This window comes from Macrotis lagotis, chromosome 1, assembly GCF_037893015.1.
Source record: "Macrotis lagotis isolate mMagLag1 chromosome 1, bilby.v1.9.chrom.fasta, whole genome shotgun sequence".
Classification (NCBI taxonomy): Eukaryota; Metazoa; Chordata; class Mammalia; order Peramelemorphia; family Peramelidae; genus Macrotis; species Macrotis lagotis.
In genome coordinates this window covers 277,017,388-277,035,304 of record NC_133658.1, presented here as the reverse complement: position 1 = coordinate 277,035,304, position 17,917 = coordinate 277,017,388, and the positions used below count along the sequence as shown (strand labels likewise).

Genomic DNA, 17,917 nt, shown 5'->3' with positions numbered 1-17,917 from the left:
GAGGGAGAGGAGAGCTCAGGCAGTACTTCTTGATGGTCAATGTTTAGTGATCTGTTGCTCTCCAGTCAGGTTCAAGTTTCATAGTTTTGCAGGTGGTCGCAAAGAGACCAGTCTATGACATAATGGTTTGATAGGACTGCCTGGATAGATCAGCCAAGGATCAGTATGGGCCTTGAAGAGGGGACAGGAGATAGGAATTAGGACGAACCAAATCAGATGAAAGAATGTCTAGTCACTGAAGCTCACGTTGAAATACATGTAGGATTAGAAGAGGACAAACTGGTTTGGCAGGAGTCTAGTAATTATGGTTCCTCATGTGAAAGAGCAGCTTCGGTCTGTATATTCTTACAGTATCTCCTGTGACTTCTTTGACTTCCTTTTTTAGTTTAGGGCTCTGTAAAACTATCCTAACCTATCCATGGGCTTTAACATAATGTCAAACTTGCAAGGTCTAATTGTTTCCTTGTGATTTTAATACCGTGATGTAAGTGGACCTCCTGGGACAGCCTTATCTTCCTCCTGGTTGAGTGCCCTGGGCAAAGATCTATGTCAGGGGCTATTTTAGGATGTTCCTAGAGCCTTGGTTAAGCATGCTATTGCTGATCATCTTTTATATTAAAAGATGAGCCATTGATGGTGATTGCTGATGGTGAAAGGATAGTCATCTTAACAAAAATATATTTTTGAGAGCTGATGTGAAATCCTGGATCCAGAATTGTCTCCAGGTTCTGCGGCTGGAATGACTTGTGAACTGTGTCAGGGGAGGCTGGGTCTGGAGGTGTAAAACATCGACACCCCTCATTTAATCACCCTGAGCCTGAGATTTCCATTTCGTAGGTGGCCTGAGGCACAGCCTAAGGAGGACCCGGTTTTCCCAGCCTCCAGTCTGATGGGCTTGACTCAGTCGTCCTCCCAGGATTTGTTAACAGGGATGTCAGGGTAGCTTGGGGCGGCCTTAATGTAGTGTATAGATGAGAGCCATTTTATTAATAATTGATGCCAGATCGCCCGCCGGGTGCCCTGCCCCCCTTCCATGTTTCTGGAGGATCTGCCTGCCTTGATGGGCCACGGTACTCCGAGAAGGCGCGGCCCTCCGGGGCTCCCCGGGCCCTCCGGGACGTGGGGGGCCTTCCTGGCTTCCTTAACAACCCTTCGCGCGCCCACGTGTCTGCCTAGCGCCCGGGCCGCCGGGATAACGGATCCGGTCCCAACCCCTTCCGGCACTTCCTCCCCAGCCCCCGAGCACGTGCGCACCTCCCCCGGCGCGCACGTGGGCCCGCGCCGGCTCGGGCCAGGCACGCGGAGGCGGATGTTCGGGACCGCCCCCGTCCCGAAGGCCGGCTGCCGGTGACCCGGAAACAGTCGCTGCAGAAGCCGCGTGGGGCTCCCAGCCGCGCGCTGCAGGGCCCGCCCGCTCCACCCTTCAGCCCCCGGGAGAGGGTGGGAGAGTCGCCCCCTCCCGCCCGGCTCTGCCGGCCCCGCCCTCCCACGCCGGCGCCCGCTCCTTCCCCGGCCCGGGGCGCCCCTCCGGGCCCTGCGACCCCGCGCCATGGCCTTCCCGGACGCGGGCCCCCAGGAAACCTACTTCCCGGCCCGTCAGGGGGAAGACGTGTCGCTGGTCGAGACCCTTCAGGTGATCGACACGGAGTACAGCGCGGACACGGTGGAGTGGTGCCCGCTGGAGGGCCTGGGTGGCCTGCTGGCCTGCGGCACCTACCAGCTGCAGACGCCGGAGCCCGAGGGCCCGAAGCCCGCCGCGGCCCCGGAGGCCAAGGCCAGAGCCAGGAAGGGCCGGCCGCAGAGCACGGTAGGGGTCTGCCCCGGCCGCCCCTCCGACTCCCGCCGATTAGAGCAGAGCGGCCCCAGGGTTGGCCCCGTGGCGTCGCTCTGCCAGGAGAAGCCGTGCCAGCCCCGCGGGCAGCGCAGCGGGTGGCGACGGAACCTTTGTGGGCCTGCTAAACCGGGACGGGGTCGGGAGGGGACAAGTGCAGGTTAGCAGGGCGGCGCGTCCGGAGTTGTGCGTGTGTTACCTTCCTTTTCCCTCCCCGCCCCGGATAGCAGCTAGCTGATACCGCGCCTGAAGCCCCATGGAGCCCAGCTCTGGTTGCGCAGTCCGCTGTGCCCCAGACCTCAGGGACTTCTCTTGAAAATTCAAAGTAGCAAAGTTTCAGAGTTTTGCTATACAACACTGGACTATAAAGAGCATAAAATGGTCTGATTAAGTTCATGAACGACAGTTTAATTTGAAGGGAAACTAATATTTTTTGGTATATGTGCCTAACCTTTGAAGTACAAAAGAACAATCATACCCTTTTAGAATTGATTCTTTTTTGTGACTTCCAGACTGAATCCTGGGTTTCTTGGGCCATTGCTCTAACAGCATATGTAAAAAGTTAAAAAAAAACAAAAACTACTTGCCTTGAGAGGTAGGTTGTGTGTTACAGTCATTAAGATACGGAATATTGGCTTCTTTATTTTCAGTTTCTTATTAACTTTAACTGTGATCCTGGAAATTTTCTCTTTGTTTTTTTTCTTTTTTTCCCATGTTCTCAGTGTGTCACATCCATTAGGGAAAAGTAAGAGACTTCTTTCCTGTCTTTCTTACAGTGTGGATTGAACATCGATGAAGCTAAGGATTCACAGACCCGTATGGGTCGTCTTTACCTGTATAGTTTCAATAAGGATGTTACTGATTCTCCTCTTACTGAAGTCCAGAGGAGAGATTGTGCTGCTATCCTGGATATGAAATGGTAAATACAGTTGGATTGGGAAACACCAGGAGCCCTATGGTTCTTAATTTCTTTCCTGTTATCTTCAACTGCTTATTGGACATTTTAAAGTCAGCACATTCCCAAATTGAGTTTATCTTTCCTCCAAAACCTTTCCTAATTCCTAACTCTCCTCTTAGAGTTGAGGATGCCACCATTTTCTCAGTCACTCAGTCTCCAATGTAGGTGTCATCTTTTAACTCCTCATTCTCTCACCCTAACTCAACCAATCTGTTGTGAAGTTTTATCAGTTCTACTTTGCAATATGTCTCAAATGTCCGCTTCACTCCTCTGACATTGCCTCCTCTCCTTTACACTTTTCATTCACTTTTCCTGCTTACTCTGTACTCCAGTGGCACTATACTCATTGACTTTACCCCAGCCTAGTGGCATTCTCTTCTTTCTCATCTGTCACCTGTCTTCCCTGGCTTCCTTCAAATCTCAGCTAAAGTCTTGGCAAAAGGTCTTTTCCAATTCTCCCTTAATGCTAGTGTTTTTTTCCTGTGGATTATCCTTTATCTCATTTATACATAGCTGTTTGCATGATATCTCCCTATTAGACTATAAATTCCTTGAAAGCAGGGGCTGCCTTTTGTTCTCATTGTCCCCTCTGCCTAATGTGTGACCCAAGAGCAAGTTTTTTATAAATGTTTTGATGATTGGATTATCCTCATTCTGTGCCATCCTTTACTCAGTTATCAAAGTAGTCCTCCCAATTCATGGATCTGATCTTCCCATCTTCCACAGTTCCCTGGGAGCACCACTCCCTGTTAACCTCTAGGAGCAAGAATACAATTCTCTATGGGGCTTTTAAAAGCCCTTTAGAACATGAACTCTTCCTAAATTTCCAATCATTTCATACCTTACCTTCCTTCACATATTTATTGATGCAGTGACACTGGTCTCCTTCTCTGACATTCCCTGATGTCTAGAATGTTCTTTTTCATCTCCACCTCCCCCATCCCCTGCTTCCTTCAACTCAGCTAAAATTCTGTCTTATGTGAAAACCTTTTCCTAATTCTCCCTTAATGCTAGTCCCTTCTCCTTAACATTACCTCCAGTTTACCTCGTATATATACATAAATCTCCTTATGTACGTGGTTCTTGGTATGTGGTCCTTCCCCATTAGACTCAAGATCAAGGACTGTCCTTACCCTTCTAGCACAATGCCTGAGACAATTAAAAATGGCATTAATAACTGCTATTGACTGACAATTCCAGTACTTCTGGGCTAGGGAAAGGTGGAGTTCCTGTAAGCATTATTTGGGTCAGGAATGTCCATATATGGCTCTCGAAATCATTTGTTCTGACACTTGCACAGAACCACAGGCAAGGAATGTTTTTGAGGGTAAATTAATTAAATATTTGCCCAGATAGAGCAGGTGAATGGTGTTATGAATATACAAATGGCCTTAGAAGAACAAAGGTTCCCCAACCCTACTTTAAGATATGGTGGTTGTGGAACTACATGGATGCTAGAACCAGGGTGTTTTTATCTATCCTGTGTATTCCTATCTTGGCCACTAGGTGGCACATAAGTGTTTTATTCTCAAGTTTCTTAGCTACTTTATCTTTAACAAGTGACTATTTTTCCTTTGCTTCTTAAGAGAAATATACCATTTTCCTGTGAGCTGAATTATAGACATTGACCCATCTTTAGGCATCATTTTCTGTTCTACTCTATTCTTTTAGTTGTGACTTTAGTTGGTGTCTCCTCTCCTCCAAGGTGCCCTGTTCCAGTTTCTGGCCAGGCTGTCCTGGGATTGGCAGATGCTAATGGATGCATAGAGTTGCTTCAATTGAAGGAATCAGAGGTCAGTCTCTGGGAAAACTAGGCCTTTGTACTGTATTTGTGAAAAAAGACTAAAGGCAAATATTCTCAGCTTTGAGAAAATAAGATTTTAACCATATCTAATTGTTTATTAAAGGGTTTTTTTAATGTTTCCTTTTTTTTACTTATGACTTGCCCATTTCAATATAAAATTTTTTATATCTATTGAATGAGAACCTAGTAATTCAGAAATATGTTTTTAATTGGAAGGGAATTTAAAATTATGTAATCTAACCTCATTTTATAGATGAGGTTAAGTGATTTGGTTTTCTGGTTTTTGGGGGTTTTTTTGGCAAGGCAATGAATGAGGTTAAGTGACTTGCCCAATGTCACACAGCTAGGTAACTATTAAGTGTCTGAGGCTGGATTTGAACTCAGGTACTCCTGACTCCAAGGTCAATGCTCTATCCACTGTGCCACCTAGTTGCCCCAGGTTGTGATTTGGAATAAATGAATAGCAGAGTTGAGATTCCATCCAAAGTACTTATTCTTTTCTTTCTATTGCATTCCCAAAAACATAATAACAAAAACATTAATCCAAATTCAGTTTCAGTTTCCACTGAGTTTGTATTTAATAAGGACAATAACTCCTACATATATTTGAAAATATAAAGTTGTTCACATGAAATTGATTTTTCATGGTGGATATCTTTTGGTGCTGAGTGAAGATAAAAATGTCAGTGCTTGCTATACTTAGGAAGTCGAGTTCAGGTGACTGAAGCCCAACTTGGATAATTAAATGTGCAAATCTTTAGTCAGAAAGAAGTATCAGGGCTATATATTCATATTTTGGAGTCATCCTCATAAAGTTGATAGTTAAAACCTTAGGAGCATACCAACTCACAGAGGGTATAGAAAAAAAGAAATTTGAAATTGAGAGTTTTATATTTTATAATTTCTAAAATCTCTACCAACTCTAAATCCTATGATTTTCTAATTGCTAATTCCTTTTTTTTGTTTTTCTCCATCTTTTTCTTTTTCTTTTTTTTAGGTTTTTTTTTTTTTGCAAGGCAAATGGGGTTAAGTGGCTTGCCCAAGGCCACACAGCTAGGTAATTATTAAGTGTCTGAGACTGTATTTGAACCCAGGTACTCCTGACTCCAGGGCTGGTGCTTTATCCACTGCGCCACCTAGCCACCCCCTTGTTTTATTTTTCTTAAAGTTTCTCTTCATGGCGGGGTTATTTTTACTTTTTTTTTAATTGCTTTTTATTAAAGATATTTGAGTTTTATGGTTCCCCCCCATCTTACTCCCCCCCCCACAGAAAGCAATCTGTCAATCTTTGTTTCCATGTTGTACATTGTAATTGCTAATTCCTAATGAATTTCTAGTTCTTGCCTCAAGAGAGGGAAGAATAGTATACAAAAAACCCAAACCAACAGACATTTCTTAAACTTTCTACTTATGTGCAAGGCACTATGTTTTGGTATTGGAGATAAAAAGACATAACAAAGAAAACAGCTGCTTCTTTCAAAGAGCTTACATTCTATAGGAAAGAAATATTAGGTAAGCAAGCATGTAAGCATTTTAGGGATTCTTGACCTGGGTTCTGTGAACTTGGTTTTTAATAGTTGATACTATATTTTAATATCACTGGTTTCTCATTTAATCCTTTGTGTTTTATGCATTTAAAAATTTTTTTTTTTTAGAAAGGCTTCACCAGATTTCTACAGGATTCCAAGACCCAGAGGTTCAGAACCCCTAACACATATATGGTCATTTTGGGGAGGAGTAGGAGGAGGGGGAAGAAAGGGAGCACTAACAACCAAGGGGAGCCAGAAAAGCTTCTAGTAGAAAATCACTCATGAGCTGAGCCTTGAAGAAAGCTTGGGGGTCATAGAACTGGAGGCAAGCAGAGGGCAATGGGGGACAATTGACTTGTGCAAAGCCCTGATACTGGACATGGAAGGCCAAGTTTGGAGAAAAATAAGAAGGCTTATTTTAGTGGAACATGGAAGAGGAAGAATTGTGCATGTTTATTAAACGTGGAAAGGTAAATTGGAGACATTATGAATGATTTTAAATGCAAAGCTGAGGTACTTGTATTTTATCCTAGAGGCAATAGGTGGCTTCTGAAGTATTTTGAGCAGTGGAATAACATAGTCTGTGTTTCAGAAAGATTGTTTTAATAACAAAATATGAATGGAGAGAAAAGTGACTGGAAGCTGAGTCAAATGAGAAGGCTGTTGGGATGGTCCAGGTGTAAGAGATGATCAAAGTTATGAAAGTGTTCTGTTGGTGCAGAAAAAACGAGTGAGAGCTCTTGTGGAGGTAGAGTTATGAGACTTAGCAGTTGATTGGATATATGGGGTAGGGTGTTTAGTATTCAAGACTTGTAAATTGAATTGTGGAAGAGAGGATAGAAGGTGGTTTCCCCAGTTCCCCTTAATGCTGATGTCATCCTCCTAGGGATCATCTCTGTGTATCTGTATTCTCTTTCTACATAGCCATTGCACATTGACTCCTCCATTAGATTGTCAGTTCCCCAAGAGTAGTGGCTATTTTTTTGTCCTTCATTGTATTTTTAGTGCTTAAGAAAGTACCTGACAAAAAGCAGGTGCTGAATTAAATGTTTGTTGACTGAGCAAGATTACAGACTTTTATGTCTGAAGGATGGTGATGTCCTTAGGAAACAAGGACATTTGAAGGAGGGAGATGGAAACATGTTTGGGATGGGACCTGATGTGATAACAAGGAAAGGGAGAGAGAGAGAGAAGAGGTAGAGGAGAGCCCGAAGCCTGTGGTGGCAGGGAAGGTGGAGGACTGAGAACAGGTCATTGGATATGATATTTAGTGACTTTTCAGTAACAGTTTCAACAGTTTCAATAGAGTAATGAGAATGGAAGCTGTGAATGTGTGTTGAGGAAATGGAAATTAACACTCGTTCGAGAAGGTCTTGTCTCCTATTCAGTCTTGGAGGAAAGGTCTATGTTAAACCTTATTAAATCTTAATTTTTGTTAATTGTGAATTGCTTAGGCCAAAGATTCCTATTATTTGGGGGATGGGTGTAGAATTTGTAGAATAAAAAAGGGGAAAATTTGGCTTGCTAAAAGTGAGTTAATCAACTTCTGATATTCAGCAGCATTTGCTTTTAAATTATGAATTTGGTAATTGTTTTTTGTGTTATGAATTATTTCATTTATTTTTTTCTTTCATTAAAGATTTTATTTGAGTTTTACAATTTTTCCCCCAATCTTACTTCCCTCTCCCCACCCCCCACAGAAAGCAATCTGTCAGTCTTTACTTTGTTTCCATGTTGTACATTGATCCAGATTGAGTGTGATGAGAGAGAAATCATATCCTTAAGGAAGAAACAAAAAATATAGGAGATAACAAGATTAGATAATAAGATAATCTGTTTTTTTCCCGCCTAAATTGAAGGGAATAGTCCTTGAACTTTGTTCAAACTCCACGGCTCTTTATCTAGATACAGATGGCATTCTCCATTGCAGACAGCCCAAAATTGTCCCTGATTGTTGCACTGATGGAATGAGCAAGTCCATCAAGGTTGATCATCACCCCCATGTTGCTGTTAGGGTATACAGTGTTTTTCTGGTTCTGCTCATCTCACTCAGCATCAGTTCATGCAAATCCCTCCAGGCTTTCCTGAATTCCCATCCCTCCTCATTTTTAATAGAACAATGGTGTTCCATGACATACATATACCAATATGTACTAAGTATTCCCCAATTGAAGGACATTTACTTGATTTCCAATTCTTTGCCACCACAAACAGGGCTGCTATGAATATTTTTGTACAAGTGGTTTTTTTTATTTATTAAAGATATTATTTGAGATGTACAATTTTCTCCCCCCAGTCTTACTCCCCTCCCTCCACCCCCCCACAGAAGCAATCTGTCAGTCTTTACTTTGTTTCCATGTTGTACCTTGATCCAAATTGGGTATGATGAGAGAGAAATCATATCCTTAAAGAAGAGACAAGAAGTCTAAGAGGTAACAAGATAAGACAATAAGATATGTTTTTTTCCTAAATTAAAGGGAATAGTCCTTGCACTTTGTTCAAACTCCACAGCTCCTTATCTGGATACAGATGGCACTCTCCTGTGCAGACAGCTCAAAATTGTTCGTGATTGTTACACTGATGGAGCAAGCAAGTCCATCAAGGTTGATCATCACCCCCATGTTGCTGTTAGGATGTACAGTGTTTTTTTTCTGGTTCTGCTCATCTCACTCAGCATCAGTTCATGCAAATCCCTCCAGGCTTCCCTGAAATCCTGTCCCTCCTGGTTTCTAATAGAACAATAGTGTTCCATGACATACATATACCACAGTTTGCAAAGCTATTCCCCAGTTGAAGGACATTTACTTGATTTCCAATTCTTTGCCACCACAAACAGGGCTGCTATGAATATTTTTGTACAAGTGATGTTTTTACCCTTTTTCATCATCTCTTCAGGGTATAGACCCAGTAGTGGTATTGCTGGATCAAAGGGTATGCACATTTTTGTTGCCCTTTGGGCGTAGTTCCAAATAGCTCTCCAGAAGGGTTGGATGAGTTCACAGCTCCACTGACAGTGTAATGGTGTCCCAGATTTCCCACAACCCTTCCAACAATGATCATTATCCTTTCTGGTCATATTGGCCAATCTGAGAGGTGTGAGGTGGTACCTCAGAGAAACTTTAATTTGCATTTCTCTAATGATTTAGAGCATTTTTTCATATGGCTATGGATCGCTTTGATCTCCTCATCTGTAAATTGCCTTTGCATCTCCTTTGACCATTTGTCAATTGGGGAATGGCTTTTTTTTTTAAATGTGACTCAGTTCTCTGTATATTTTAGGAATGAGTCCTTTGTCAGAATCATTAGTTGTAAAGATTGTTTCCCAATTTACTACATTTCTTTTAATCTTGGTTACAGTGGTTTTTATCTGTGCAAAAGCTTTTTAATTTAATGTAATCAAAATCATCCAATTGGTTTTTGGTGATGTTCTCCAACTCTTCCTTAGTCATAAACTGCTTCCCTTTCCATAGATCTGACAGGTAAACTAGTCCTTGGTCTTCTAATTTGCTTATAGTATTGTTTTTTATGTCTAAATCCTGTAACCATTTGGATCTTATCTTTATAAAGGGTGTGGGGTGTTGGTCTAATCTAAATTTCTTCCACACTAACTTTCAATTTTTCCAGCAATTTTTATCATGAATGTGGTAATTGTAATTAGTTCTTCTCCACTCATTAATGCATCTTCTTGACATGGAGATAACTGCTCTGAAAAGCTGGGCCAGTGGAGCTCCAGTTCTGGTAGGCTCTCTCCTATTGCCTACCAGTCCTGATGATGGACTACACCTTCTTCTCTTGAAATACCACTGTCTTTCAAGACTCAAGTGACAAGTGGCTTCCTACAGGAAGTCTTTCTTGATTTTCCTAATTGTTAGCATTCCTTTCCCAAAATTCATTTGTTTACTTTGTATCTTGAATTTGTTTATCCATTTATATTTTACATATAAAATACATTTTGTATCTCCCTGGTGGTAATATTCCCCAGTTTTGGTGATGATGAGTCCCTTGTGTTACTGGGGATCTCAGCAGCTAGCACAATGTTGGGCAAATAGTGAGCTCTTAAGAGTGCTTATTGAGTTGAATTTTATACCTGCCCTCACAGAACCAGCTTAGCTAAGTTTAGAGAGGGTTGTTGCCAGAATGTTGGCCATCAGCTTATTAATTTCTTTGGCCAGAACAGCTTATGAAAATAGTCTGCACAAGTATGGAGTGGAATATCAGCTCCTTGAAGTTTTGAAGTGAGTATTTACAATATGGATTTAGCAGAGGGGTTCGTAACCTGGGGTCCATGGATTCTTAGGGAGTACATGGATCAGTTTCAATTTGTACCAACTTTTAAATGAAATTTATCATTTCCTTCAGTTATGAATGTGGGCTACAGTTTATTTTCAGGAGTCCATAGACTTCACCAGACTGCCAAAGAAGTCCAATGATATTAACAAGGTGATATTAACAAGGTGAAGAACCCCTAAGGAGCTTTGGACTTGGAGTTAGGAGGAACCTTGATTTTTTTCTTTTCAGCTTACTTATATAAATTGGTCCCCACCCTCAATGAGACTGAGTCAAACTGATCTTTTCTCTCTCCCTCACACATGCATCCCACCCCCACCTACTTTTTTACTGACCTTTCCCCAGTTCTGGAATGTCCTTTTTTCTCACTTCTGCCTCATAGAATCATTGATTTTCTTCAAAATACTACCTTCATAAAGTGCCTGACTTCATAAAAGCAGCTCATAAATCACTTCAGAAAAACTTTCCTGAGCTTTCCATCTTCCAGTATTCTTCCTTCATAAGTATTTTGTCTTTATTTTGCACATACTTATATTTATTTGTGTATTTTGTCTCCTGGGTTATAATGTACACTCTGGGAGAAGTAGGGGTTGTTTATTTTTTTATTTGTACCTCCAGGACCTAGTATAATGCCTTTTAAGCATAGTAGGTACTTCATAAATGCTTGATGGATTCATGCCTTTCACATACTTATTATGTCATTCAATTGCATTTTTTTTTTTTTTTTTAGGTTTTTGCAAGGCAAACAGGGTTAAGTGGCTTGCCCAAGGCCACACAGCTAGGATTTGAACTCAGGTACTCCTGACTCCAGGGCTGGTGCTTTGTCTACTACGCCACCTAGCCGCCCCTCAATTGCATTTTCTAAACCTTTTTTTCAAATGTAATAAAATATGATAATTTACTTAATTCATAGGGTTATAGAGTGAATAGTAAGTAATGTTTTAAAATTTTTTGCAAATTTTAAAGCTCAAATAAATATTATCTAATATATTAGATCAGTTAGATTTTTTTTTCTAGGACAGTCTTTGATCCATTTGTTTTCTATTCATGTCAGCCCAAACAGCAAATATTTTTGAACTACTTTGTTCCTATTCAGGATGTTGTGGGTCATCTAGTCCAATCCCTCATTTCGTATGTGAGAAAATGAGATTCAGAAAGGTTAATACATTATTTTGCCCAAAGATAACATGGGTAATAAATAGTAGTGTCTGAATTTGAACTCAGGCCATTTTTCCAAATCCACTTTCTTGTGAATGTGCCAAGGTGCTGTATTGAAGCTGCATTTCTTTGAGAAAATCTTTAATTCACATATTTTATAAGACTTACAAGATTTACAATCCCTTTATTAAATTGGGCAACATTTTAATCATCTTAGGGGTTTTGAGTAGTCAGGGGAAGAGAAAGAAATTCTTGTTATTTCCTTCAGAGTATGCTGGTTCCCATGCTAATAATGGCTGTGGTAAAGATGTCTGGATGCCTCCTTTGTTAGTTGCTGGCCTAGTCCAGTTTCATCACAGTCACAAAGATCACATTGACAGAGATCACCATAACTGAAAAAGGGTTCTCCTCAGTGACAGAGAGCAGCTATTCTTTCTCTGATGTAGCATGCAGGAATGAAGATTTGTAGAGGTTCCTAACTGTCAATGTTTAACTTCTTTGAAAATTGGAGGATTTGTTTGCCCAGATTAAGAGGGAAGAACAGTTTGGAATTGTGGGATTATTCTGAGCTCATGCTTTCCCTTGATAGATTCTTTTTGCCTCTAGTAGAAGAACCATTGTATATTAGAGCCACTTCTTAAGCAAGCCCTGGGACAACATTGTATTGCATTGTCTCTAGACTGGTCAACAGGACAAGCTGTAAGGTAAATTGCTGAAATTATGATCCATTGTTGTTTTTTTTAAGGGTCAATTAATATTCTAATATAGCTGAAAATGTCAAAGTGATTTTATTTTGTTATTTTTGGTTGCACAAGTTTTGAATTATGACATCTTTGCTATTTAAATAGATGATAGTGTAATGATCTTTTGTCCAGAAAAATTTGATATTTATTGCTTTTTGTATTCTTAATTGGAAACTTGAGACTTTTCCCTAAATACTAAAGTCAGCCTCAACCAATTGAGGCTTATTTTTTTGTAGAGAGGAAAAATTAAGGTATAGTACTTTAAAAGAGGATTGTAATTTGGGGCCTTTTCCCATGACATTTCTTTTATTTTTATTTTATTTTATTATTTTTTTTTTTGCAAGGAAGTGGGGTTAAGTGACTTGCCCAAGGTCACACAGCTATGTAATTATTAAGTGTTTGAGGCAGGATTTGAACTCAGGTACTCCTGACTCCAGGGCCAGTGCTCTAATAACCACTGTCCCACCTAGCTGCTTCCCTATGATATTTCTTAAAGTATCTTAAGCTTGAGATGGGAAAGGGTGGTTTCAAATCAGCAACTAGGCTTCAGCTCACTTTTCTCATTGACTTTTCATCCCTAGGGCCATGGATCAGCCCCTAAGAATTATTAGTAGTGACTCGAGGGGGCATCTTCACTTCCTTGGTGTAGATAAATCGGAACCTTCAATACATAGTCTGTCACATTGGAAGGCCCATGACTTTGAAGCCTGGATTGCTGCCTTTGATTACTGGCAAACAGACATAGTCTATTCAGGTCAGAATTTGGTACAGGTCATTTCTTCCCTTGGCATCAAATCTTTCTGCAGTATGTTTAAGGAAACATACTGGCAGTTTTGGCCACATGACTATAGATGCAACATTGGATTATTTGGGGTGCACTTCGTTAATCTTCATGGTTATCTTCCCAAAAAGAAGGGGGGGGGAATATAAGGGAAAAAAAGAAAAAATAGTGGTCTCTTTTCTAGTGCTTCATGGAGTACTTAAGTCTACAGATGAGGGTTATAATTAGACTATTCTTTGGGATTAGGCAATCCTCTGAGAAGTGCCTGACTTTGCCTATAACAAGTGCTATTTTTGATGGATGTTTTTGTCTTTACACAGGTGGTGATGATGGGCTTCTGAAAGGCTGGGACACCAGGAGCAACCTGAATAGCCCTTTGTTTACTAGTAAGAGGTACACTTCCGTAGTGTTAGCTGGTCTGAGAATATAGACTTGTTGCAAGTTTGTAATCAAACTTGCATTCAGAGTCACCCATACCTTCCTTACCTCCCCACCTCACTTTATTTTGCTATATTCCATGGACATTCTTAGATGATGGAGTTTGCCCAAAAATAGTTTAGTTATCTGCACATATCTTACTCATTTTTTGTTTCCTGCTCTCTCATGTACTGTCTTTTATTGCAGACATTCAATGGGTGTATGCAGTATACAGAGCAGTCCCCACCGGGAGAATATTTTGGCCACAGGAAGGTGAGTCTCCTTAAGTTTGTTTGGCTCCCTCCCTTTCTTTCTTTCCCTCCATTTAGATTAGTGGTATTTTGTTATATAGATCTAAGCTAGCCCAGAACTGTACTGAATTTGAGGTGCTTTGGTTTAGAAGAGAGACCATTTTCCATAATGGGGTTGAGAAAGATGATGGGAACATCTATGCTTTGTTTTCTCTCTCTGGAAGGTGGTTTTTACAAATCCCCTAGGTGTCTTTTTTGCTGCTTTTGGTGATAATTTGAGTTTGACTTTCTTTGACAATTTTGCTGTGATTCATTGGTTTCAGTTATGATGAGCACATTCTCTTATGGGACACCCGTAATATGAAGCAGCCATTTGATAACACTCATGTAAATGGAGGTGTGTGGAGACTTAAGTGGCACCCTGTGTATCCTTACGTACTTCTGGCCGCATGCATGCACAATGGCTTTAAGATCCTCAACTGCCACAAGTCTTTGGGTAAGTTGGATCAGGAAGTATGGCCAGCTTTAGCTCTGGACTATTCTGTAGATCATCAGAGACCCAGATCCTTTCCCTGAAGCCAGTGAGTATGAGAAGAGTTTCCTTATCCCAGGACAACTGACCTTCCAATTCCTTTGGGACCAAAGAGTCCTCAGGCAGCTGGCTGGCATACTCAAAATGTCTTCCTATCCAGGCTACCAGCATTAATGTTCCTGCAGGGTTAGCTGATATCCACAGCATGTTTTTGTGCCGGCCGTAGTCACAAATTTGCTGTAAAGAGTTGGGTTCCAGTGTTGAGTTGCCTTGGCTATCTTTGTTTAACTACTATTCTGGGGGCTGTAGTTTCCTTTCTTAAGTTACTTCAGCTACTGAAATTCTCTTTTTTTTTTTAATTTAAATTTTTTTAGTTTTTGCAAGGCAATGGGGTTAAGTGACTTTTGCCCAAGGCCACACAGCTAGGTAATTAAGTGTCTGAGGCCATTTGAACTCAGGTACTCCTGACTCCAGGGCCGGTGCTTTATCCACTGCACCACCTAGCTGCCCCAGCTACAGAAGTTCTAATGTAGTTTTAGCCCTTGCTTTTAGTGGAGTTTTTTCCCTGACCACCAGCCTCAATTTCTAAGTTTTTGATTAGTAAAGAAAAATTTCTGAACATGCTTGAGTAAGGAGAAGTAATTTCTAGGCTTGGCAAAGAAAACTGACTTCTTTATTTGGTTTCTAATGCTCTTTGGCCTCCTAAAGCAGTAGTTAGAAGAATTTCCCTAACTGCTGTTAAATTTACTATGTTTACTACATTTCTTTTAGCACTCTATGACTATTTTACATTTAATAATTTCCTATTGCTTTTCTCATCAACTTTTAACTTACCTCTAAACTCTCAACTATGGAGGAATTGATGGAAAAATAACATCATTGATGATACCTGATACCTTAATGAATCCAGAAACATGAAACTTGTTCTATTGCCTTTTATTTCTTCTTAGAGGAAAAGCAGCAGGGGTCCTTTATTCCCGTGTCCTATAAGTCACATAGTTCATTGGCATATGGAGCTGACTGGTCCAGGCTTTGTCTAAATCCTGATAAACAAACTCAACAACAAGCTTTTTCAACATCTGACAATAAAAGCGACATGGGGACCAGGGAAACAGGTATTTGTTGGACTACGTGCACAACAGATCCATTGTCTTCTGCTTCTTTTGATACAATACCCAGCAAAAAGAGTTCAACTGGGGAAGACACACTCTCTAAGGAGATAACAACAGAGACAACAGTGTTTTATGTCCCACTGGTTACTAAGGAAAACTCCAGCCATGCCACTACTATGTTAGAGGGAATGACTTTTCAGGCTGAAGAACCAACCAAAACAAAAACTGTTGTCAATCTTTTAGCCACCTGTTCCTTTTATGATCATGCCCTTCACCTCTGGAAGTGGGAAACAAGGTCATATTAAAACAAAAGTTACTGACCAATTTTCAAATTGAATTTGAAAAGGATAAATGAGTCCAAAAATAGTGGGTACATCATTGTGAATGAATTGTTCAAGACTTTATCATTCTTTGTGATGTTCAACCCTGTTTAACCTTTTAAGATGAAATTTCTCTGATTGTATATAATACTCAGCTGCTTTTTGAACAGCTGTGTATAATATGGGGAAGCTAGTAACTGTTTTTAATGAATCTACTGTGAGGCTTATTGCAAGTTAAAGAAATGGTTGCTTTCTTTGAGTGTATTCCTTAAACTTGGTGTCCTTGCTATTCAGAGTTGGCAAGGCATTTCTTCTTTGAAGGGTATTTCGTATGGATCTTAGATTTTGAGTTCCTAAAACTGACCTTTTCTATCTCTGATATTGTCAGATATCAAGACAAATTCTTTGCTGAACCATCTTCATAGCAGAGGGCATGAAATAGAAGATTTATATCCTGGCATAATTGGCTAGTTTTTCTGGCTGCAGGAGATAAATGCCCAATTCTGGAGAAAAATGAGCATTCTAGAAATGTTGTCTTTTACAAAGAACTCTTTTAAAATATAGTCTCAGTAATGATTGAAATGTATTTAGAAGATATTTACTTTGGCTCAAATTGTAAACTTTTACAATGAAATTATTTCCTCTGGAGAACACTTTAAAAAACAAATAAAGTTACATAATTGCATCATTGTAGATCTTGACTGGCCTCCAAACTTGTTTACTGATGTGTAAGTAGACCTTACATTTTTGCCTGCTCTTTTACTTGGAGGGATCAGGATAAGATGAGGGAGGGAAGTGAGAACTTTGGTTTGTACTTAGCAGAAGGATGTCTTTGTTTATATAGACAAGCCAGAATCTGTGGGTACCATTACGAAGTATTTTTTACTCTTTAATCTTCAAGGATAGTTTGTTACAATTATACAACTGTATATTATTGTATACAATTATTATAATAATTGCAAAGTATACGACTATACAATTATGAGCATTTAACCCTGTTGGCAACTTCATATTATACTTACTACAAAGCAATAATTCTCAAAACAGTTTGTTACTGGTAAAAAAAAAGATTAAATTGATTAGTGGAACAGGTGAGGAACATAGCATCCAGAAGCAAGTGATTCTAGTAGTCTAGTGTTTGATAAAACCAAAGATCCCAAAGGACTCAATATCTGATTAAAAAAAAAGTTGGGAAAATTAGACAAGCTGTATGGAAGAAATTAGAACAAGATCAACATTTTACAGCATATACACTGAGAAGTGCTGTATGAATACATATCCCAGATATATAACCTTTTATATCCTTATATTTATATCCTTTAGCCTTTCTATCTTTCAGACATCTTAAATTTATTATATCCAAACAGAACTCAGTATCTTTTCCCCCAACCCTCCTTCTGCCCCCCAGTTCCCCTATTACTATAGAGGGCAAATTACTTATCAAATCTAAGGATTGGAGAAAAGTTCATGACCAGGGGGCAGCTAGGTGGCACAGTGGATAGAGCACTGGCCCTGGAGTCAGGAGTCCCTTAGTTCAGATCTGGCCACAGACACTTACTAATTACCTAGCTGTGTGGCCTTGGGCAAGTCACTTAACCCCATTGCCTTACAAAAACCTATAAAAAGAAAAAAAGAAAAAGTTCATGACCAAACAAGGGACAGAGAGGATCACAGAAGAAAAAAAATGGATGTTTTGGTCACAAAAAATTTAAAAGCTTTGTATTTAAAAAAACTTAAAAGTGGGAAAAAAATAACTTTGAAGCAAATTTCTGTGGTAAAGATCTCTTTTCTAAGATTCTCCTGCTTCATAGCCAGCCTCCTCAGATGAAAAGATCTCAGACTGAAGATGTGGTAGCACAGTGTATCTCCTGAGGAAACCCAAAAGCAACCACTTCCATCTATGCCAGCACAAATCATCTACCTCTTGCTGCCAACCCAGTCTCCTATCTGGCATATGGAGAACCTCCAGTGCAAAGGAGTACAACCCTCCCTTTGATTTCAGTCTTCCCATCTCCTGCTTTGAGGTAGAAGAGTGGCACCCTTCACTCGCTGAAAATTCTCTCACCTGGTCCTATACCAAAATTATACCATATACCAGGATTATCATCAAACCTCGATTACCCCTTACCACCTGATTTTCATCCCTGGTCACCCTTTGCTGTACTGGCTTTACCTTCACTCATTCTCCTTGGCT

The 17,917-nt window shown here is 40.3% G+C and overlaps 1 protein-coding gene across 2 annotated transcripts in view; it reads left to right on the top strand.

Annotated features, from left to right (window-relative positions):
* Positions 1-1,368: 1,368 nt before the first annotated feature.
* Positions 1,369-17,917, top strand: part of PNPLA7 (patatin like domain 7, lysophospholipase) — a 260,431-nt gene continuing 243,882 nt past the window's right edge. The window contains exons 1-9 of one of the 2 annotated variants that reach the window (XM_074210558.1): positions 1,369-1,807; positions 2,608-2,750; positions 4,495-4,582; positions 12,177-12,271; positions 12,892-13,064; positions 13,412-13,484; positions 13,716-13,781; positions 14,083-14,255; positions 15,242-16,444. In XM_074210558.1, the coding sequence (XP_074066659.1) occupies positions 1,550-1,807; positions 2,608-2,750; positions 4,495-4,582; positions 12,177-12,271; positions 12,892-13,064; positions 13,412-13,484; positions 13,716-13,781; positions 14,083-14,255; positions 15,242-15,708 (1,536 nt within the window). In that variant the 5' untranslated portion in view covers positions 1,369-1,549 and the 3' untranslated portion in view covers positions 15,709-16,444. Of the gene's footprint in view, positions 1,808-2,607; positions 2,751-4,494; positions 4,583-12,176; positions 12,272-12,891; positions 13,065-13,411; positions 13,485-13,715; positions 13,782-14,082; positions 14,256-15,241; positions 16,445-17,917 lie in introns of those variants that run through there. The other variant, XM_074210559.1, reaches the window with a different exon arrangement.